The following is a 24458-nucleotide window of genomic DNA, read 5'->3' as shown; positions in this document are numbered from 1 at the left end:
TTTTTCTAACTACGCAAGCATAGTTATACAAATTGTTCGTTTTTCACAATATTTTTCTAAAATTCGTTTTGATTATAGAAGATAGTTTTTTTTTTTTTTAAAAAAAAGGAAAGTCAGGCCAGGCGTGGTGGCTCAAGCCTGTAATCCCAGCACTTTGGGAGGCCGAGACGGGCAGATCATGAGGTCAGGAGATCGAGACCATCCTGGCTAACACGGTGAAACCCTGTCTCTACTAAAAAAATACAAAAAAACTAGCTGGGCGAGGTGGTGGGCGCCTGTAGTCCCAGCTACTTGGGAGACTGAGGCAGGAGAATGGTGTAAACCCGGGAGGCAGAGCTTGCCATAAGCTGAAATCCGGCCACTGCACTCCAGCCTGGGTGACAGAGCGAGACTCCGTCTCAAAAAAAAAAAAAAAAAAAAAAAAAGAAAGGAAAGTCAGATTGAAGTGCTAATCTGAGTGATAAGAGATCAAGTTTCGTGTGAAATTTAGTGTTCAAGATGCTAAATATGTCTAGTGTATAGTTGAAATATGGTGTGGAACTCAGGAGACAAGTTGGTGCTAGAGATGTTGATTTACAAATCATTAAGTCTAGAGGGAACTGTTGAAATGTGAATAATAAATAAGTTCTTCAAAGAGGAGCTTATAGGCTGGGCGCAGTGGCTCATGCCTGTATTCCTGGCACTTTGGGAGGCCAAGGCAGGAGGATGACTTGAGGCCAGGAGTTTGAGACTTGCCTGGGCAGCATAGTGAGACCCCCATTTCTACAAAAAGATGAAAAAGAATGTGGTAACATGTGCCTGTAGTCCCAGCTGCTTGGGAGGCTGAGGCGGGAGGATTGCTTGAGCCCAAGAATGTGAATGATCATACTACCTCACTGCAGTGTGGGCGACAGAGTGAGTCCTTTTCTCAAAAACAGAAACAACCAATCAACCCAGGAGTGTAAAAAGGATGTATAGACGGCTGTACCTATATTTAGAGGCCTAAAGGAAATCAGCTGAAGAGACAGATATTAGACTATTGTATCTCCCTGCTTATAAAAGATAGAAGAACATTTCACTAAGGAGGAAGTGGTCTTGATGTGAAATGAATTTTTAGGATGTTTGAAGAAAGCTTGTGAGTGGTGACTGGATTGTTAATGCTTTTGCCGTTGATCCATTGGTGGTGTTGATGAGAATAACTGTGTGTGTGTGTTTTGAGATGGAGTTTAGTTCCTGTTGCCCAGGCTGGAGTGCAATGGCATGATCTCGGCTCACCACAACCTCCACCTCCCAGATTCAAGCGATTCTCCTGCCTCAGCCTCCTGAGCAGCTGGGATTACAGGCATGTGCCACCATGCTCTGCTAATTTTATATTTTTAGTAGAGACAGAGTTTCACCATGTTGGTCAGTCTGGTCTCGAACTCCGGACCTCAGGTGATGTGCCCACCTTGGCCTCCCAAAGTGCTAGGATTACAGGTGTGAGCCACCACACCCGGCTGAGAATAATGGTTATAATAGGCTGGATACAATTAGAAAGGTATAGTTGAAGGGGAAGGTGGTAGAGTTCAGTCAATTTATTGTGCCATCTCACGAATTTGGTGGTAAAAGGAAAGACGGAAAAGGAGCTTGAAAGGACTTTAAGATTTTTTTGTTTGTTTGGGGTTAGTGATGCAGAAAGGTCTAAATAAATTTCAAGTTAGAAAAGAAGGAGCCAGCCAAGAACATGGAACTGCATCATGAGCACTGGTGGGGAGGTGTAATGTCCCTTCATTCTAGTAATAGAGTATGACAGACAGAGTGGGCATATAATTTTTATTAAACGAGAAGAATGATGCAAGGCCGGGCGCGGTGGCTCAACCCTGTAATCCCAGCACTTTGGGAGGCCGAGGCGGGTGGATCACGAGGTCAGGAGATCGAGACCATCCTGGCTAACATGGTGAAACCCCGTCTCTACTAAAAATACAAAAAACTAGCCGGGCGTGGTGGCGGGCGCCTGTAGTCCCAGCTACTCGGAGGCTGAGGCAGGAGAATGGCGTAAACCTGGGAGGCGGAGCTTGCAGTGAGCCGAGATCGCGCCACTGCACTCCAACCTGGGTGACACAGCGAGACTCCGTCTCAAAAAAAAAAAAAAAAAAAAAAAAAGAATGATGCTAGGGGTAGTGGTGTATGGAAATCCTCTCAGCTATTAGGTCGCCTCCTGAGAAAGAACATTTAAGGTGTTTGGGGTTGGACTCAAGGAGAATGGAAACAGGCAGTAAGGTGAAGGTTTGTCCTTTTCAAATATTAAGCTTTTAGAATGACTAATAATTAGGATACATAATGAGTCTTTTAATGATAATATAAAGTGTGAAACGATTTTTAATGACTCACTTTGAAATACATTTGTTCTGTAGACCAATTGCTATAATCCTGAAAATAAGATTGTTTTTTGGCCGGGCACAGTAGCTCATGCCTATAATTCCAGCACTTTGGGAGGCTGAGGTGGGTGGGTCATCTGAGGTCGGGAGTTTAAGACCAGCCTGGCCAGTGTGGTGAAACCCAGTCTCTACTAAAAATACAAAAATTAGCCAGGCGTGGTGGTGGGCGCCTGTAATCCCAGCTACTCGGGAGGCTGAGGCGGAAGAATCACTTGATCCCGGGAGGCAGAGGTGGCAGTGAGTTGAGATCGCACCATTGCATTCCAGCCTGACTGACAGAGCGAGACTCCATCCAAAAAAAAAAAAAAAAAAAAAGTTTTTTTATTTTTGTTTTTGAGGTAGGATCTGGATGTGTTGCCTAAGCTGGAGTCTAGTGGTATCATCACAGCTCACTGTAGCGTCAACTGTCAGGGCTTGATTGATTCTCCCACCTCAGCCACCTGAGTAGCTAGGACTACAGGCATGTGCCACTATACTTGGCTAATTTTTTGTAGAGATGGGATGTCACCATGTTTCCCAGGCTGTCTTGAACTACTGGGCTCAAGCAATACGCCTGCCTCAGCCTCCCAAGGTGCTGGGATTACATGTGTGAGCCATCACACCTGGCCAAAAATAAGATTCTGTTTTTGAGATGGGGTCTGGCTTTGTCACCCAGGTCTGAGTGCAGTGGCATGATCCTGGCTCTCTGCAGCCTCCGCCTCCCAGGTTCAAGGCATATCCTTCTATCTCAGCCTCCTGAGTAGCTGACACTATAAGCACTCACCACCTTGCCTAGCTAATTTTTATATTTTTTGTTGAGATGAGATTTCACCATCTTGCCCAGGCCAGTCTCAAACTCCTGAACTCAAGGGATTTGCCTGCTTTGGCCTCTCAAATTGGTGCAGGGATGCCTGGCCAAGATTCTTAACATTTATTGCTAGGATGAAACTTCTCTGAATCAGCTATAATTTGGGCGCAAGTAAAAGTGTACCATGCTTCACATTATTTTGGTAATCATTTTGCAGTAGAGAATAAAGATGCACAGTACCACTAATTATGTGCATAAACTTTCCTGTATCAGTGAAGTATTGTTATTTGTTTCTTTTTACATTATGACCTATGCTTTATAGATAAATTCACCAGTGATTAATATAAATACAAAAATGACTCTTTGTTTTCTCTTGTTTACTGTTAAGCGGAAATCAAAGAACAATCTGCAGAAGAGGATGCTGAAGCAGAAGCGGATAACAGCAAACAGCTAATTCCAGCTCTTCAGCGATCTGTGTCTGAGGAATCGGCAAACTCCCTGGTCTCTGTTGGTGTAGAAGCCAAAATCAGGTTAGAGAATGAAGGCAGCTGGATTGGATATTAGTGACAGGAATAAAACAGTGAATCGACTATAGAGAAAATTCAAGGAGTATGAGTTTAGGATGAAAATCTGGGTGGACTTTTATGATTTAGTAGCTAAATTTGAAGCTGATGCCTCTGTGTGTAATTGGGTTGAGTACATCTGTGGGCTTAGGCAGTTGTAGAACACGGCAGCACACTAGAGTTTTACTCTAGTCACCTCAGGCCAGTACAGAATATTACCAATGTGCTATTCCTGGCAGAAGACATAAATGTGAGCGTTTAGCATGATGATTGATTTTTGATACTTACCTGTAAACTTAAGTTTATACTTTTGTTCCTTACCTTCTCCCCATTCATTAAAAAAGGAATCACAGGACATTATAACCTATTTTTTTTTTCTTTCTTTTTTCCCCCCACCCCACCCACACCCCCCTCTTTTGTTTTAGATGAAGTCTTGCTCTGTCACCAAGCTGGAGTGCAGTGGCGCCATCTCGGCTCCCTGCAACCTCCGACCCCCTGGTTCAAGTGATTCTTCTGCCTCAGGCTCCCGAGTAGCTGGGATTATAGGCATCACCACCATGCCCAGCTAATTTTTGTATTTTTAGTAGAGACAGGGTTTCGCCATGTTGGCCAGGATGGTCTCGATCTCCTGACTTCATGATCTGCCTGCCTTGGCTTCCCAAAGTGCTGGGATTACAGGCACGAGCCACTACACTGGGCCTGTAACCTATCATTCTGTAATTCAGCTTTGAAGTCTTAAGAGTTTTTAGACCTTGTTTGAAAAGCATGAATAAAATAATGAAATTATCCATCAGTTTAGTACTCCCATGTTCTTCCCTCCCTCCCTCTGTCCCTCCCTCCATCCCTTCCTCCTCTCCTTCCTTCCCTCCCTTCCTCCCTCCTTCCTCTCCATCCCTTCTTCCTCCTTCCTCCCTTCCTTTCCCTCCCCCTTCCTTTTCCTCTTCCTTTTCGTCCTTTCCTTTCTTTTTTTTATTTTTTAATTTATTTTTTTATTTTTTGAGGCAGGGTCTTACTCTGTTACCCAGGCTGGAGTGCAGTGGTGTGATCACAGCTCACTGCAGCCTCAACCTCCTAGGCTCAGGTGATCCTCCCACCTTAGCCTCCCAGGTAGCTGGGACTACAGGTGTGTGCCAGCATACTTGACTAATTTTTAAGTTTTTTTTTTGGTAGAGATTGGGTCTCTTTATGTTATCCAGGTTGGTCTGGAACTCCTGGGCTAAAGCAGTCCTGTCTCAGCCTCCTTAAGTGGTGGAATTACAAGCATGAACCACTGCATCTGGCCTCTCTCATCTTCTTGAAGCATTTTCTTTCGTTTGCGTTTGGGACATCTCACTCCTCATTTTGTCTTTTGCTAGTTGCTGTGGAGACTCTACATGTTTATAATTTTGGAATTCTTAAGGATAAATCCTCAGATATCTTGTCTACTTTTTGTCTCTGTTCACCCACTAGGAAAGAAAGCTCATTCATTCTGATAGCTGTAACCTCTGTGTGTGCCCTTAAGAGTCTCATGTGTTCATTTCCATTACTCTTCTTTACCTGATCTCCAGACCTTTATGTCCAGTTGTCTGCTTGACATCTCCGTTTGGAAGTGTGTTAGACACCTCACCCTTAACATGTCCAATACCGTGCTTGATTCTGCCTCCACCTCTGCCCCAAATCTGCTTCTCCCCAAGATTTCGTCATTTCAATAAATAATGCCAGTATTCACTCGGTTGTTTAGTCCAGAAACTTTGGAAGTTAATCCTTGATTTCTATCTTTTCTCATACCTTATAGCTCAACTTGATAACCCAAGCAACTTGTTACTGCCTTAACTTGCCTCCCATTTTGGTTGAAGTCACTGTTATCCCTTGGAAGTTGTAGTAGCCTTTTAACCAGTCTTTCTGCTTCTCTTTACCTTTCCATAGTACAATTTGTTTATAGCACAGTTGCAAAAATTATTCTAATAATGATAATCAGGTCCCTACTCTCCACTCTCTTTCATGACTATTATATTTAAATTAAATATTTAAATTCATAATTTCAAGTACTTACCATGTCTACAAGGTGTGATCTGTTCCTGACTGTCTCTCTCATGTCATTTGTCACTCACTGTGCTCTCACCACATTGGCCTCACTCCTTTACATGTGCTGATGGGGTTTCTGAGAGCTTTGGTGCTTGCTTTGCTTGTCTCCTGGTTTACCTCCCAGAGAGGACACCTTGCTGATAATACTATCCTCCTCTGAAGGGCCACATTTAGCTTAGTCTCAGTCAGCTCAGGAAAAAGAACATACAGTGTGAATCAAGGTAAAGAACACACTGATGTTTGTTATACTGTAGTCCTCTCCTCCTCCTCCAGTATTTTTTGGGAGGTTTGAACATTTTCAAAATAAAGGAGTAGGATGGAAAAGAAAACAGCAGCAGCTCCCACCATATTTTACATAGTAACCTGCTATTTTTTTCTTTTCTTTTCTTTTTTTTTACTTTATGTTCTAGGGTACATGTGCAGGTTTGTTACATATGTATACATGTGCCATGTTGGTGTGCTGCACCCCTTAACTCGTCATTTACATTAGGTATATCTCCTAATGCTATCCCTCCCCCCTCCCCTCACTCCACAACAGGCCCCGGTGTGTGATGTTCCCCTTTCTGTTTGTGGCACTTATTATTTTCCAACAGTTCATTTGACTGTCATGTGAACTCTGAAGGCAGGCACTTTGCTGGTGGGTTTTGTTCACTGCACTGTGTCCTGTACCTAGTAGTCCCTGACAGAGATTAGGTGCTGTATAAATATTTTTTTAATGAATAATGAGTTCTAGTTGATTGAAAAACATTTAGAATTCTGCTTAAATTTTTGTAGTTTGATACTACCATAAACTTTAATTTTTACTATGTTTTCTGTAGAAATTAAAAATGGTGTAATGCATATGTGGAATTGAGAGGTACAGAATGCAGAATATTTGCTAGTTTAGAGCAGGTGCCTGAGAGCCTTCTGAAAGTATTCTGTGTCTCTGTATCCTCCAGGCCTACTTCGGGAACCCATTGTAGTTCTTAACTTCCTTGCTTGGTTCTTCTGCAGATCTTAAGGACAGAGTATGCCTGACTGACTTATCTTTTTGTCCCCTGTGAGTAGCACACTGTCACTGTTAGTCCTCATCTAATACTTGTACAAAGAATGAAAGTTAAAAGCTACTCATGAATATATGATAATTTCATTTATAATAATCATGGCCTATCAGTGGAAAAGAATAGGTTACTCAATAATTGGCTATCTACATAAAAAATATAGGTAGATTGATGCTCATACCACATGGAAACATAACCTTGAGGTAGATTAATAAGCAATGCCATTGTTATTTATTTATCCTGGGCTATACTACCACTACCACTGTTACTTTCATTAGACAGGACAGAGTGAATGTACACTGTGAGAACGCCAGCGTACCATAGATACAGACCTAATGTTTATTCCAAGCTCCACCACTTTTGACCTTTATTTATTCATTTTTATCTCTCTGTCCCATAGTTTCCTTAAAATAGGATGTACAGATGGAATTTAATGAATTTTAATGGTGCAGTATATAAAATGTTCTAAATGAATCTGTAGATAATCATCCTATTACAATTAATAGGATTTTAGCAAGATTGCTAGATACAAAATCAAAATGCAAAAATCACATGTATTAAATATATTAGGACAGAGTTAAATGGTATTTTTTAGCATATTATTTTCCAATAATATAAAATTATATGTGACTAGGATTATGTGCAAAAATGTAAGACTTTTATTTTACTAGAGAAAATTATTAAACTTTCTGGAAAGATTAAGGAACACAGACATAATAGAAATAGAATATTCACATTTTAGGGGATTCAGTATTTTAAAGATGTTCTTTCCCAATTTATCTGTAGGTTCAAGAAATTTCTAATAAAAATTTCTACAGTAAATTTTACAAGCTGATTTTAATTTATATGAATATGCAAAAGACAGGATAAACCAAAGGACCCATGAAGAAGAGGAAGGATTGCTTTACTTGATACTAAGACTTTTCGTAACATGCTAGTAAATTAAGTCAGTGCTGTATTACCACAGAAATAGACAAATAGACCAGTGGATCAGAATAGGGAACCCAGATACAGATACATGCGTAATATGAACAAGTTATTTATAACAAAGGGGCATCACAAATTAGTGAGGAAGGAAGTCTCTCAACAGTTGTGTGAGAAAAATTATATGTACTTAAAAAAAAGAAGAAAGTAGACCTAATTTATTCATGTCAACTCCAGTTATAGACATATGTGAGAAGCAAATTAATAAAAGAAGTTAATGTAGAAGAATTTCTTCATTGCTTTGGGGGTGAGGAAAGACTTTTAAAAAACAAATGGAAAGCACTAATTGTAGAAAAGGGTTGATTGGCCAGGCACAGTGGCTCATGCCTGTAATCCTAGCACTTTGGGAGGTTGAGGCAGGAGGATTGCTTGAGCCTAGGAGTTTGAGACCAGCCTGGAACATGGCAAAACCCCATTTCTACACAAAATACAAAAATTAGTAGGACATAGTGGTGCTACTCAGGAGGCTGAGGTGGGAGGATCGCTTCAGTCCAGGAGGTCGAGGCTACAGTGAGCTGTGATCCTGCCACTGCACTTCTGCCTGGGTGGCAGAGTGAGACCCTATCTCAAAAAAAAGAAAACACACATGAGAAGAGGCCGGGTGTGGTGGGTTACATGCTGTAATCGCAGCCCTTTGGGAGGCTAAGGCAGGTGGATCCCTGAGGTCAGGAGTTCGAGACCAGCCTGGCCAACATGGTGAAACCCCATCTCTACTAAAAATACAAAAATTAGCTGGGCGTGGTGGCAGGTGCCTGTAATCCCAACTACTTGGGAGTCTGAGGCAGGAGAATTGCTTGAACCTGGGAGGTGGACGTTGCAGTGAGCCAAGATCGCGCCACTACACTCCAGCCTGGGCAACAAGAGAGAAACTGCGTCTCAAAAAAAAAAAAAAAAAAAAGAAAAGGATTGATTAATACCACTATACTTAAATTTAAAACTTTTCATGAAAAATACCAAAACAAGAGTAAAAAGATAAATGACAGAAAAGGGAAAAATATTTCTAAAGCATATATCTGACAAAGAACTTATGTCCATATGTATTTAAAAATGAAGCAGAACAATTCAGTAAGAAAAACCACTTCTGTAGAAGATAGTAAGCATTACTTGATTACTTGCAATAAACGTTACTTGATTATGACATATTTTTTAAACATGCTGTTGGATTTTAGTTAGATAATATTTATCTTCCTAAGCAATATGAATTTTTGTAATATTGTAATGTCCTAGTTTTGGAGACAAAATTGCACTAGCCTCGTACATGAGGCATCTTTCAGTTTTCTTATATTTTCCGGAACAATATCTGTAAGATAGGTATTGACTCCATGAAAGTTTGAAGTAACTGTCATAAAATTATGTGGGTCTGTGGGGTTTCTTACAGCAAGAGAAGTCGCTACCAGTTCAATTCAAAGATGTTTTTTTCTTTGAATATGTATTCCCTAAATTTGCTCCTGAATTCCAAAATTTTTTCTATTCAGCTGTTTCATCTGCACCAGTTTTCTCATGTTATATTTTTCTCAGAACGTATACATTTTATCTAAAATGATTCATGATACATTTATTATTTTTTAATGTTATTTTTGATTGGCAGATCCTAATTGTGCATTTATGAGTACAGTATGATGTTTCAATTCATGAATGCAAAGTGGAATGATTGAATCAAGTAAATTAACAGATCCATTACCTTGATTACCTCTCATTTGTTATGGTGGGGCATTTGACATTTACTCTTAGGTTGGTGCACAAGTGATTGCGGTTTTTGCCATTACTTTTAATGGCAGAACCACAATCACTTTTGCATCAAACTAATAGTTACTTTAAAATATAGGTCGCCCTGCTATGTATTATATCTCAAAACCTGTTCCTCCTGTCTCAACCTTTGTATCTTTTGCACCAAACGAATAGTTACTTTAAAATATAGATCACCCTGCTCTGCAGTATATCTCAAAACCTATTCCTCCTATCTCAACCTTCGTATCCTTTGACCAACAACTTACCATTTCTTTCTTCCTGCCTTACTTTCTCTGAGTGTCTGGTTACCATCACTATACTACCAGTTCTATTAGTTCAGCTTTTTTAGATTGCGCATATAAGTGAGATCATGCAGTATTTGTCTTTCTGTGCCTGGCTTATTTCACTTAGCATAATATTCTCTAGATTCTTCTGAGTTGTTGCAAATGACAGGTCCTTCCCGCTTCTTTCTCTCTCTCTCTCTCTCCCCCCTCTTCTTTCCCTCTTTCTGCCCCCTCCCCCTCTCCCTCCCTCTTTCCTTAATCCCTCCCCTCCCCTCTTCTCTTCCCTCCCCTTCTCCTCCCCTCCCTACCTCCCTTCCCTTCCCCTCCCCCTCTTTTTCTACCCCCCCTTCCCTCCCTCTCTTTTTTCCTTCCTTCCTTCCTTCCTTTTCTTCTTTCCTTCCTTTCTCTCTCTCTCCCTCTTTTTTTTCTTTGACAGGGTTTCACTCTGTCACCCAGGCTGGAGTACAGTGCCGTGATCACAACTCACTGCATCTCAACTTCCTGGGCTCAAGCAATCTTCCCATCACAGCCTTCTGGGACTACAGGTGTGCGCTCACCACACCAGGCTAATTTTTAAAATTTTATGTAGAGATGGAGTCTTACTTATGTTGCCCAGGCTGGTTTTGAATATCTGGGCATGAGCAGTCCTCCAGCCTTGGCCTCCCGAAGTGCTGGGATTATAGGCATGAGCCACCATCCTCCCGCTTTTCAAGGCTGAATAGTATTCCGTTGTTTATATATACCATATTTTCTTTATCCATTCGTCTATTGATGGATACTTAGGTTGATTCCATATCTGGCTATTATAAGTAATGCTGTAGTATGCGTGGGCATGCAGATATCCTTTTGACATTTATTTCAGTTCCTTTGGATATATACCCAGAAGTGTGATTACTAGATTATATGGTAATTCTATTTTTAGTTTTTTGAGAAACCTTTTTACCATTTTCCATAATGGCTGTACTAATTGACACCCCCACAACAATGTACAGTACTTCCATTTTTTCTGTATCCTTGGTAATACTTATCTTTCCTCTTTTTATTAATAGCCACTTGAACAGGTGGTAGGTGATATATCATTGTTGTTTTAATTTTCATTTCCCTAATGAGTAGTGATACTGAGCATTTTCTCATGTACCTGTTGGCCATTTGTATGTGTTCTTTTGAGAAATGTCTATTCAGCTCCTTTGCCCATTTTTTAATCAGGTTGTTTTCTTGCTGTTTAGTTGGGTTCCATATATGATTTGGATACTAAATATTGTCTCCCATTCCGTGGGTTGTCTCTTTACTTTGTTAATATTTTCATTTGCCATAAAGAGCTTTGTAGTTTAGCCATCCCATTTGTCTATTATTGCTTTTGTTGCCTATGCTTTCAGGGTCATATCCAAAAAGTTATTGCCCACATGGAACTTTCTCCCTATGTTTTATTCTAGTAGTTTTATAGTTTGACATCTTAAACGTAAGACTTTATTTTGAATTGATTTTTGTGTGTTATGTGAGACAAGGGTATGATTTTGTTCTTGTACATATGGATATACAGTTTTCTCAGCGCCGTTTATTGAGAAGTCAGTTCTTTACCCATCGTGTTTTCTTGGCATCTTTGTTATAAATCAACCGAGTGTAAATGCGTGAGTTCATTCCTGTTCCATTGGTCAATGTGTCTTGTTTTTTGAGCCAGGGTGGTGTCTGTGCCCAGGCGGGAGTGCGCTGGTGTGATCTTGGCTCTCTGCAACCTCTGCCTCCTGAGCTGAAGCCATCCACCCACCTGAGCCTCCTGAGTACCTGGGACTACAGGCGTTCACTATCACCCCTGGCTTGTTTTTGTATTTTTAGTAGAAATGGGATTTCACCATGTTGCCCAGGCTGGTTTCAAACTCTTGGGCTCAAGCAGTCTGCCTGCCTTAGCCTACACAAGTGCTGGGATTACAAGTGTGAACCACCATGCCTGTCCAGATGTGTGTTTTTTTTTTCTTTTTTTTTTAAATGCCAGTACCATACTATTTTGGTTACAATCATTTTGTAATGTTTTGAAATCAGACAGTGTGATGCATCCATCATTGTTCTTTTTGCTCAAGGTGGTTTCGGCTGTTTGATGTCTTCTGTGCTTCCATATGAATTTAAGGATAATTTATTTCTGTGAAAATTGACATTGGAATTTTGATAGATATTGCATTGAATCTGTAGATCACTTTGGGTAGTATGGACAGTTAGTTTCACAGTATTAATTCTTCCAGTCCATGAACATAGATATCTTTCCATTTCTTTGTGTTTTCTTAAATTTCTTTTGTGAGTTTTATCGTTTTCAGTATATAGGTATTTTACCTCCCTGGTTGAAATTACACCTAAGTATTTAATTTTTTTGTTGCTATTATAAATGGGATTGTATTAATTTTCTTTTAGGATCGTTTGCTGTTAGTATATAGAAATGCTACTCATTTTTGTATATTTACTTTATATCCTGCTACTTTATCAAATTTGTTTATTAGTTCTAACAGTTTTTTGGTGGAGTCTTTAGGGTTTTGCATATGTAAGATCATGCCGTTAGCAAATAAAGACAGTTTCACTTCTTCCTTTCCTGCTGGGATCCCTTATATCTTTCTCTTGATCATATTGCTCTTGCTAGGACTTACAGTAATATATTGAAATTTTTATTTCAGTATTTTATATTTTATATCAATTTTATATTGTTTTTCATTATGATTTTATTTCAGATATTGGGATTTCCATTTTAAGTGAAAGATTCTTAAACAATATCTTTTCTAGTTTCCAAATATTTGGATTTTTTTTTTTTTCTTGAAAGGGAGTCTTGCTCTGTTGCCCAGGCTATGCAGTGGTGCGATCTTGGCTCACTGGAACCACTGCCTCCTAGGTTCAAGCGATTCTCCTGCCTCAGCCTCCCGAGTAGCTGGGACTACAGGCGTGCACCACCACACCCAGCTAATTTTTGTATTTTCAGTAGAGATGGTGTTTCGCCATGTGGGTCAGGCTGGTCTCAAACTCCTGACCTCAGGTGATCCACCTGCCTTAGCCTCCCAAAGTGTCAGAATTACAGTCATGAGCCACTGCACCTGGCTGGAAAATTTTAAGTTATCCATTTATTATCCATTTTTAGTTTTACTGCATTATTGTCAGAGAATATTGCCTGCATGATATTGGTCACTTGCTATGTATCATGTACTCTTTTATGGCCTACTATGTAATCCACTCTTGAAATATTTTAATATACTTGAAAAGAATGTGAACTTTTAGTTGTAGATAGAATTGAATATAGTATCTCAAACTAATTTATTATGCTCAGGTAATTAATAAATAATGAACAGTAAAGATGTTCAATACTTAATTTTTATCAGTTTGATGTAGTATTTTCTGAGAAAAATAATTAAAATCTTCCACTGTTGTTGATCTTTTTTTTTTAATCTTTGAGTTTTGTTAGTACAGGTTGAGTATCTCTTACCCAAAATGCTTGGGACAGGCCAGGCTCAGTGGGTTCATGCCTGTAATTCCAGCACTTTAGGTGGCCAAGGCAGGTGGATCACCTGAGGCCAGGAGTTTGAGACCAGCCTGGCCACCATGGCAAAACTCCGTCTCTACTAAAAATACAAAAATTAGTTAGATGTTATGGTGTGTGCCTGTATTCCCTGCTACTTGGGAGGCTGAGGCAGGAGAATTGCTTGAATCCAGGAGGTGGAGGTTACAGTGAACCTAGACCGTACCATTGCACTCCAGCCTGGACGACAGAGTGAGACTCCATCTAAAAAAAAAATCCGAAAACAAAATGTTTGGGACCAGATGTGTTTTGGATTTTGGATTTTTTTGGATTTTGGAATATTTGCACATACATAGTAAGTTATTTTGGGGATGGGAGACATTTATGAATATGAAATTCATTTATGTTTCGTATATGCCTTATACACATAGCCTGAAGGTAATTTTATAGAATATTTAAGTAATTTGATGCTTGAAACAGAGTTTATATTAAGTACTTAGGTGTGAAATTTTCTACTGTTGATACCATGTTGGTGCTTAAAAAGTTTTGAATTTTGGAGCAGTTCAGATTTTGGATTTTCAGATTAGAGATGTTTAACCATCTCTTTCAGATTAGAGATTCATTTTGAGGCCTGTTGGTCTGAGTATATAGTTATGATGGATATCTATTATACTGCTATTGATCATTTTGTTAGTGCATAACATCGTTTTCATCTCTAATGCTGTGTTTTCTTTTTGACTTAACTTTCATTTTGTCTGATAAAATTATTGCCACTCAAACTTCCTTTTGGTTTATGTTTGCCTGGTATCTTTTTACGTCCTTTCCCATCAATATTTTTGTCCTTGTTTTATGTGTCTCTTGTGTTTATACTTCCAACATTTTTTGCACCTTTTTTTTTTTGGAGACAGAGTCTTGCTCTGTCACCCAGGCTGGAGGGCAGTGGCGTAATCTCGGCTCACTGCAACCTCCACCTCCCTGGTTCAAGCAATTCCCTTTCCTCAGCCTCCCGAGTAGCTGGGATTACAGGCGTGCACCACCATGCCTGGCTAAGTTTTTTGTATTTGCACCCAGCCGCAACCAATTTTTTTTTTTTTTTTTTTTTGAGACGGAGTCTGGCTCTGTCGCCTGGGCTGGAGTACAGTGGCGCGATCTCAGCTCACTGCAAGCTCCGCCTCCCGGGTTATTCTCCTGCGTCAGCCTCCCGAGTAGCTGGAACTACATACAGGTGCCTGCCACCTCGCCTGGCTAGTTTTTTGTATTTTTTAGTAGAGACGGGGTTTTACCGTGTTAGCCAGGACGGTCTCAATCTCCTGACCTCATGATCCGCCCATCTTGGCCTCCCAAAGTGCTGGGATTATAGGCTTGAGCCACCGTGCCCGGCCGCCGCAACCAATTTTTAAATCTAATTTTAATCTATTCTCAAAAATGGTCTTTTAATTGTTGGTTTTTGCCTTTTAATTGGTGGTTTTGGTTTACATTATTGTAACGGCTAGTAAGATTTTGTATGCTATTTTAGAAAATGTTTTTCAGTTGCTGTATACATGTGTTTTCTTTATTATTTTTTTTTTTGAGATGGGGTTTGCTCTTTCGTCTAGGCTGGAGTGCTGTGACACGATTCTCAGTTCATTGCAACCTCCGCCTCCTGGGTTCAAGCGATTCTCCTGCCTCAGCCTCCTGAGTAGCTTGGATTACGGGCGCCTGCCACCACACCTGACTAATTTTTATATTTTTGGTAGAGATGGGATTTCACCATGTTGGCCAGGCTGGTCTTGAATTCCTGACCTGTGATCTGCCAATCTAAGCCTCCCAAAGTGCTGGGATTACAGATGTGAGCCACTCTGCTCGGCCTCTTTTTTTTTTTTTTTTTTAATAAATACAGACAAGGTCTCACTATGCTGCCCAGGCTGGTCTCAAAATCCTGGGGTCAAGCAGTCCTCCTGCCTTGACCTCCCAAAGCACTGGGGTTACAGTGTGAGCCACTGTTCCTGGCTGAGTTGCTGTATATATGTTTTTCTTTCTTGGTTGTGTGTGAGCACCTAATGAGGTACATGGAGAGGAGGCTTTGTGTGGGTTAGAATTCCCCTGTCTGTGGTCACAGGTGTTAACATATTCTCACTGTGTTTCACATTTGGCTTCTAGCAATTTCTTAAAAACTTTTACTGAATTCTTATTACCCTGCTTGTGTGATATTCAATGGCCTCTTCCTGAGAGGTACTTTTGTCTCATTTCTTTATGGAAGTGTCTTTCATCTGATGGTGAGTTGGTTGCCCTGTGATTTCTGCCCTCTGATGGGTTTCAGAATAGTGAATTTGCAGATTCTCTGGTGGGGTTATGTTGTGTGGTTGGGCACAATGTTGTCTGGAGCTTTCTACAGCCAGACCAAAAGCTAGAAATTTCCTTTGACCTTGTATTAAAAAAAGTCAACAATAAATTACTCTGAGGTGTTTGACCTCCCTTACTTCATACAACCTTTTCTAATTCTTTAATAATGTAAGTACTTCTCTAAAAGTATTTTCATTTTTGGATCTGTTGTGTGGCAAAATTTCTGATGTCTTCTAAGCCAGATAGTAATTTTATTATACCTTCACATTTAAGCGATAGTTTTGAATATAAAATTGAAGGCTAAGGTATTTTTCTGCAATAGCTTTAAAATGTTGTTCCATTTTCTAATCAGGGCTGTTACAATCAATGTTGATAAGGCTAATGTCAACCTGATTGTTGCTTCTCATGTGTAGTGTTTCTAGGGGAAGAAACAAACCAGAAATGGGATATGGTGAAATAAATGTAAGCTTAATAGTCAGTGAAAATTACAAATAAGAGTATAGTAAGATACTGGCAAAGCATATGGTGGTGGTCTCTTTTTGGCAAGAAGAAATTTTCTTTTTCAACTTGATTTTTTTTTTTTTGAAATTAGATTACATTTAATTTGTGCATATGTGTATGTCTCAGTACCAGCAGACAACATAATTTATCGTGAACTTGAAGTAGGTAATTGATTAGAAAAACAAAAGCTAATTTTGATAAAAGTAATTAGTTGAGAGTCCAATATGAACTAAAGCTAAGTTTTAAAAGATCACCTCAAAAGGCTGTTGGTTAGTTCTGTCACCTGGTAATGCAAGATATGTAAGATCATGGGGTAAATACCGTAGAGGTAACTTTAATGCCCAGAAGAAGGATTTGGGTATAGCAGCAGTAAATATCTTGTGAAGTGTAAATATAATCAAGAGGAAGCAGTCCTTTAATTTCATTCTTCCTAAGATCTCTTAGTAAGTGTATATTCCATTATGTATATTGTTTGTTGTCTCTTAATTTTTTAATGTTTTCACTTTTTTTAAATTAATAGACTTAGAGCAGTTTTAGGTTTACACAAAAATTGAGCTAATTCTCCCAACTCCACCCCCGGCAGTTTCCCTCAGGATTAGTATTGCGTGCTGTGTTACAGTTGATAAACCAATATAGATACATTATTTTTAACTACAGTCCATAGTTTACATTAGGGCTCAGTATCTGTCATTATAGTGTCATATAAAATGGTTTCACTGGCCTGAAAAAATCCCCTTTGCTCCTAATCCCTTTCTTCCCTCCTATTCAGCTCTTCTGCTTCCCCAAAAATCTCCTACCACTCAACCCAGGAACTATTTAAGTTTATATTTTTATATCTCCCCGTGTGTATGCATGTGTGTGGTATATATATATCATGCATAATGAACGTTTCATCAAGTGGTTAAATAAAACTGTCACCATATGTTTTACAGAGCTGTCATGCAGTTGGGTGGCTACTAAACTCTACCTTCTTTCCCATTTTTAGCTTGCATTTTTTTTTTTTTTCTTTCCTGAGACAGTCTTGCTCTGTTACCCAGGCTGGAGTGCAGTGATTTGATCTCAGCTTACTGCAACCTCCGCCTCCTGGATGCAAGTGAGGTGCTTTAGCCATCCAAGTAGCTGGGATTACAGGGGTGTGCCACCACACCCAGCTAATTTTTGTATTTTTAGTAGAGATGGGATTTCACCACATTGGGCAGGCTGGTCTCGATCTTAGGCCTCCCAGAGTGCTGGGATTACAGGCATGAGCCACTGTGCCTGGCCCTCATCTTTAGCTTTCTTACTTGGATTTTTTCCTAGTCAAATATGAAAGAAAATAACTTTTCTAAGTACTGACTAGAATTTTTTGGATTTGATATGTGTACCACTTTTAAAAATGCTATGGAAAAGTAGAATTCCAAATTTATTAAACTTAATTGTTCTTATGGGTAATCACTGAATAGACTGTAGAAAATAGATTGAAAAGCTTAGCTTGCACTTTAGACATAATTTAAAAGCACAAGTATCTATGGTTGTCACTTAAAGTAGTTGAATAAAGCTACTTTTCTTCTTCTCTGACTTACATTTCATTTTTACTAGTGAACAGCTCTGCGCTTTTTGTTACTGTGGGGAAAAAAGTTCCTTAGGACAAGGAGACTTAAAACAGTTCAGAGTAACGCCTGGATTTATCTTGCCATGGAGAAACCAACCTTCTAACAAGAAGGACATTGATGACAACAGCAATGGAACCTATGAAAAAATGCAAAACTCAGCACCACGAAAACAAAGAGGACAGAGAAAGTAAGCAGTTTTGAATTTAAATTGTTGGAATACATTAAGACTGCATATAATTTATTTCCATTTTAATGTTTATAAATTTTCAAATGGGGTTGTCTCATGTTTTCCACATTTATGGGATACTCTGACTCACCATTAACCCAATTAATCCAACAAACTGTCCTTTTCACAAATTTTTCTTATTATTTTAAAAAAAGTTTATCTTAATTGTATATGAAATCGGTGTGATCACAAAACTAAACTTTTGGAAGAAAACTTCAAAAAACGTAACACAAGCTGAGAGGGAGGGAGTTCATGGAATTTATAAATGGAAAGAAGATATTAATAAAACAGATCAATGAAGTCCTTGTTTTGTTTCTCTAAATAAGCTTTTAATTGTAAGAATCTAAGAATACAATAGCAAATCCAGAATTGGTTTTCACTGCTCATGTCTTTTGTGTCATTCATTCATTGATCCATTCAATCATTTAATTAATTTAATTTATATATATGTTTGTGTGCTTCAGAAAATGTTGCACTGTCCTATACATTCTTCCTTCCCTCTCTCCCTCCCCTGCCTTCCTTCCCAGAAGATGCTTTTTCCTTTTTTAAGGATTTTTTTTTTTTTGTAATTATATATGTATGTCTGTATTCACGGGCACATTGTAATTACCTGAAGCTCTTGTCTAATATATTTTAAAATATTTTGTACAGTTGTGTTTAAAGACCATATTAATACGGAGACTTGGCTGTGCTGGTTAAGGGAGTAGAAGTTTCTGTAGTTGATGAGAATGTGTAAAAATTAATTTAGCTTGCAAAGCTAACAGACTCTGCCTCTTGAGGGTGATGATGTAATCACTCAAGTGCTTATCTGGCTTATATCCAAATTTAAGTACTAAATCATTGTTGTGTTGTACTTACTTGATTGGCTCCTTGTTTTGAACTGCTGCCAGTGCCTTGAAGACCTGAAGCAGGAAATGAAACAAAAAAAGAGGGAGGATCTTTTAAAAGAATTTAAGGTGCAACAGTTTAAGGAAGCTTAGAAGTACTATATTTGGAGAGTTGTGATGCTTTGGAGGCTATAGCCTTATCTTTAGTTATCAATAGAGTACACGCATCTTAATAAAACAATCAGAAGGCCAGCAAACTTATTAGTATTAGCAAACTTAACGGACTGAATCAGGCTGTATCTTATATCCTCATGTTCTGCCTTAAATAATGGCAATTATATAAAATCCTGTCTTGAGAAATAGGTTTCATTTCCTTGTTTTAAAAGTGAAATTAATTTTTAGTGAAAAATTCTCATGAGCTCAGATAATAATATAAAAATAGCCTTTGTTAAATGAAAGTCTTTATATATACTTAGTGCTTACCAACTTAATAAGTAATGATAACATGCCAGTTAATGAAGTACACTTAAAAATTTGGCATCATTTAAGCGTAGGCAATTAATTTAGCTTGGTAATGATTTCAAATATTTACAAAATGTATGTTACTAATGAAGTTTAAATAGCGAATTTAAAAAACAGTTTCACAAAGGAGATTTTGAAAATGTCTTTCCTCTCATTTTCACTATCTAAAAAAATCAGGATTTTTTTTTTTCAAACTCTTTGTTTTATAACTTAGAATTTTGTGGGGTATGCATTTCAGCTGATTCCTCTTGATATCTCTTTCTTTTTTTTTTTTTGAGACAGAGTCTTGCTCTGTCACCCAGGCTGGAGTGCAGTGGCCGGATCTCAGCTCACTGCAAGCTCCGCCTCCCGGGTTTACGCCATTCTCCTGCCTCAGCCTCTCGAGTAGCTGGGACTACAGGCGCCCGCCACCTCGCCTGGCTAGTTTTTTGTATTTTTTAGTAGAGACGGGGTTTCACCGTGTTAGCCAGGATGGTCTCGATCTCCTGACCTCGTGATCCGCCCCGATATCTCTTTCTAAGCTGGGCTGCTGTCATCCTTAGTGTTGACACTGATATCTTACTGTTATGGTATGTACATACAAACCAGTCTCAAAACTTAAAGGTTGAATTTGATTAAGCTGCTGGTTAGGACCTGATTCATAATAAATTAGTCATTCTCTTGGTTTTTTTACACCCCTTTCTCTCATCAAATACTAGTGCAAAACAGTATGTTAAAACAACACTTAGTGATTATAGATGAACTGTTTGTTTTTTTTTTTTTCTCCAACTAAAATAACAATGATTTGTAATAGAGAATATATTTGTAGGAATAGAGATTATACTTATAGGAAAGAATTTGTTCTCATTTTACTGTGGGCATTTATTAAAATGAGAATTTAAAGTTAGCATAGCATGCTAAACCTTTTTTAAAAAAGTCTATGCATTTCTAATGCTGAACATAAAAACATTACTGGTTATTTTTATATGGTTTGATATTTAAATGTACTTATTGAAATATGTTAATACTTTTTTCCTTTCAATGATTCCAGGTATAAAAATGTTTAGTACCCTGGTCATTGTGCTGATTTTCTCTTAATAGGAATCATGATAAATATCCAGCATACAGAAGTGCAGTGAGTTATGATCTATATTCAATAGTGATTTAATCCAGAATTATGATCAGGTTAAATACTATGGTATTAGGAGAAGATTTAAGTTTTAGTGGTAGTCATCTGATTACACATATTTAATATTAAGTACAATAGCCATTTTTATTTATTTAATGGTCTTAAATGATACCTAAAGTGTTAGAGCTTGAAAGCCTGAAATCTCCCATACGTTGTTTACTTTATTCAATGTTCTTTTTTTAGACTATAGTTTTTGCTGTTACACTATCTTCCTTATTCTACATACCTTTGGTAGCTATTTTCTTTTTTGCTTTTTACTTTCAATTTGTGATGTACGGTTTTGATTGAGAGTACTTGCAACGTCATGCCACAGACCAGCTGTTGAGATTTGTTGACGGGATCATAAGAAAGCTACAGCTGATACATTCCATTCCTCCTGCCTCTGTTTTCACACTCTGTAGTGGGTTTTCATTTTCCCTGGAAAATATCCTTTCTTTACATAGTTAACTGCCACCTCTGTTGTGGCAGTCCTCAGTCAAGATACAGCAAACTAAACATTTCTGATTTGATCAAGTTTGTTTTGTAAGCATTTAAGTAAAGCAAAAGGAAATACTCATGTGTTAAATACAATTCCTGACTAGGATATGAGAGTCGGTTTTAAAAACATTATATTATAGAATGGAAAAACAAATCTAATACTTCCCTATGGGTTTGGAGACTCTTTTGCTTAGTTGTTACTTATATAATATGGCAACCCAGTTTAATATTATACCATGGATAATACTAACAGATGAATTCTAAAAGTTGGTTTATGACAGTTAATGCCTGATAAATTAAAATTGATTTGGCAGTACATTGCATTTAAACAGTTAAAAATGAAACAATTTTCTGCTTGTTTTCACTTTCACAGCTATTTTATTTTATTTTCAGAGAACGATCTCCTCAGCAGAATATAGTATCTTGTGTAAGTGTAAGCACCCAGACAGCTTCAGATGATCAGGCTGGTAAACTGTGGGATGAACTCAGTCTGGTTGGGCTTCCAGATGCCATTGATGTCCAAGCCTTATTTGATTCTACAGGTATGGGCATGTTTTCAATAATAACTGCCTCTTAATTCTGGAAGCATTTTAATTTTAATGCATTATTAATGTCCTCAATAATAAATACCTTTCATCTAGAAATAATTAGAATCATACTATAAGAAATAATTATTAAATATGCCTGGTTAGGTAGAATAAATTGTCTAATAAGGTTTATCTAATTTGTTTAAAATCTGTACAGTATCACCACCAGACTGGATGCTTTTTAAAATACTTGTATTTATTCTCGTGTAGATAGCAGTGCCATGGAGATCTGACAATTGAGGAAAAGGAATATTTTAAAGGGGAAAATTTTAAAGTGAGAACTTGGGGAATGTGGCATTCTGAGTCTGTTTTATTTGGGCATGAATGAAAATAGGTCTTAGCCAGGTAGATTATCTTATTATATCAGTATTATAACTCAGCACTCATGATATGGTGCTACTGGAATTTAAAGTGCATCTCATTTTATAGTTGAACTGCAGATTGACTGATAGTGGTTCAGGTGTTATGTGGTGGATAATTTAAAGGCTCAAGCGTTAATAATCATTGATATGTGCTCTCACTGTGGGATGAGGGAAGTAGAAGTGTATGTGCAGTTTATTTTCTATACATATCCTTTGTATATCACCGTAACAGAGTACTAAATAATATTTTGTTTGTTTTAAAGATACCAGAAACATACCAAATACATATATAATATTTAAATAAAATGACTAAAAACTAATTTTGTTTGTTGAAGAAATAATCACTAATTCAGTGATTCTTCAGATGAGCGTCATAATAACCAGACGGCTTGTTAAAACACAGATTGCTGGCAGGGAACGGTGGCTCACAGCTGTAATCCCAGCACTTTGGCAGGCTGAGGAAGGTGGATTGCTTGAACTCAGGAGTTCAAGACCAGCCTGGGCAACATCGTGAAACCCTCTCTCTACAAAAAATGAAAAAATTCGTTGGATCTGGAGGCATGTGCCTGTAGTCCTGGCTATTTGGCAAGGCTGAGGCAGGAGGATTGCTTGAACCCTGGAGGTTGAGGCTGCAGTGAGCTGTGTTTATGCCACTGAACTTCAGCCTGGGTGACAAAGTGAGACCCTGTCTCAAAACCAAAACCAAAACCAAAAAAAAAAAAAAAAAAAAGAACCAAACACAGATTGCTGGGCCTCACTGCAGGAGTTTTTGATTCAGTAGATTTCAGTTGTGAGCTGCACGTCTGCATTTTTTTGGTTTTAATTTTGAGATGGAGTCTTGCTCTGTTGCACAGGCTGGAGTGCAGTGGCGTGATCTCAGCTCACTGCAACCTCTGTCCCCTGGGTTCAAGTGATTCTCGTGCCTCAGCTTCCTGAGTAGCTGGGATTACAGGCATGCGCCACCATGCCCAGCTAATTTGTAGAGACAGGGTTTTGCCATGTTAGCCAGGCTGGTTTCAAGTTCCCCTGGCTCAAGAGATCCACCAGCTTTGGCCTCCCAAAGTGCTGAGATTACAGGAGCGAGCCACTGTGCCCAGACAGATTCTGTATTTCTAAGATGTTCTTGGGTTCATATTGATATTGGCACTCAGTGGTTGGTCCACATTTTTAGGAGGGCCACTTTACTGGTATCACAAATATAGGATGCCATTGTATATTTACATATTAGAGTTGATTTTGAAGTTTTATGTCTTTATTAGCTTTAATATTTTTAATGTTTGCTCATTTGCTCCTTTTTGTTTTTCCCATTTTAGGCACTTGTTGGGCTCATCACCGTTGTGTGGAGTGGTCACTAGGAGTATGCCAGATGGAAGAACCATCGTTAGTGAACGTGGACAAAGCTGTTGTCTCAGGGAGCACAGAAGTAAGTAGACAAAGCAAATATTTAAATCATAGTTTTATAACATTCACTTTAATCAGAAGTTCACTTGAAAGAATTATTAAATGATTGCTGTAGTGTAAAAGCTCCCAAAATAGGAAATTATTAATTTTTATTAAGAGTAATTTTAGGCTTGGTATGGTGGTTCACACCTGTAATCCTAGCACTTTGGGAGGCTGAGGCGGGTGGGTCACTTGAGGTCAGGAGTTCAAGACGAGCCTGGCGAACATGGTAAAACCCCTTCTCTACCAAGAATACAAAAATTAGCTGGGCATGGTAGCAGTCGCCTGTAATCCCAGCTACTTGGGATGCTGAGGCAGGAGAATTGCTTGAACCTGGGAGGGGGAGGTTGCAGGTAGCCGAGATTGCACCATTGCACTCCAGCCTGGGTGACAGAGCGAGATGCTGTTTAAAAAAAAAAAAAAAAGTTATTTCATGCAAAAATTAGCTGAGCATGCTGGTGCACATGTGTAGTCCCAGCAACTTGGGGTGCTGAGGTGGGAGGATTGCTTGAGTCCAGTAGATTGAGGTTGCAGTGAGCCATGATTGCACCACTGCACTCCAGCCTGGGTGCTGGAGTGAGACCCTGCCTTAAAAAAAAAAAAATTAATTTGTGTAAGCCATTGGAGTGTAGTATGTTATTCAGTGAACTTGAATCTTTTAAAATAAGTAGTTTACATTTAAATTAGAAATGAAAATTTTAGAAATGAAAAATTTGAACTATGCTTATAATTCATGTGGTTACTTTTTAAGACAAAACTATTTGATAATAATTTAAAATGAGAGAAAATATTTGAAAAGATTTGAAGGTCAGTAGTCCGTAATGTGGACTACCTTTTTAAAAAGTGATTAAAGATTTTTTTTAGTCCGGTTGGCAGTTCAGTTTATCTTCATTGCATTGTATCAAATATGTGCATAGTGTTCCATTTTTCAGAGCTTTTCCTGTGATTTTCATGTAATTTTGAAACTATATATATTTTGAAACAAATACAAATTCAGTAGCTACCTCCCATTTATAAAGACAGCAAACTCTATGAAGTAATACTGCTTTGATGTCTACAAATTTCTTTTCTTTTTCTTTTTTCTTAAAATGTAGAGATGGG

The 24458-nt window shown here is 38.5% G+C and overlaps 1 protein-coding gene across 1 annotated transcript in view; it reads left to right on the top strand.

The window, feature by feature from the left end:
- Window positions 1–3577: 3577 nt before the first annotated feature.
- Window positions 3578–24458, top strand: part of KMT2C (lysine methyltransferase 2C) — a 199030-nt gene continuing 178149 nt past the window's right edge. The window contains exons 1-4 of the mRNA XM_025378764.1: window positions 3578–3713; window positions 17735–17935; window positions 21362–21510; window positions 23231–23340. Coding sequence (XP_025234549.1) covers window positions 17895–17935; window positions 21362–21510; window positions 23231–23340 — 300 coding nt within the window. The 5' untranslated portion in view covers window positions 3578–3713; window positions 17735–17894. The remainder of the gene's footprint in view (window positions 3714–17734; window positions 17936–21361; window positions 21511–23230; window positions 23341–24458) is intronic.

Source organism: Theropithecus gelada, chromosome 3 (assembly GCF_003255815.1).
Source record: "Theropithecus gelada isolate Dixy chromosome 3, Tgel_1.0, whole genome shotgun sequence".
NCBI lineage: Eukaryota > Metazoa > Chordata > Mammalia > Primates > Cercopithecidae > Theropithecus > Theropithecus gelada.
The sequence above is the reverse complement of the archived record's forward strand: the minus strand, read 5'-3'. Positions and strand labels throughout refer to the sequence as shown.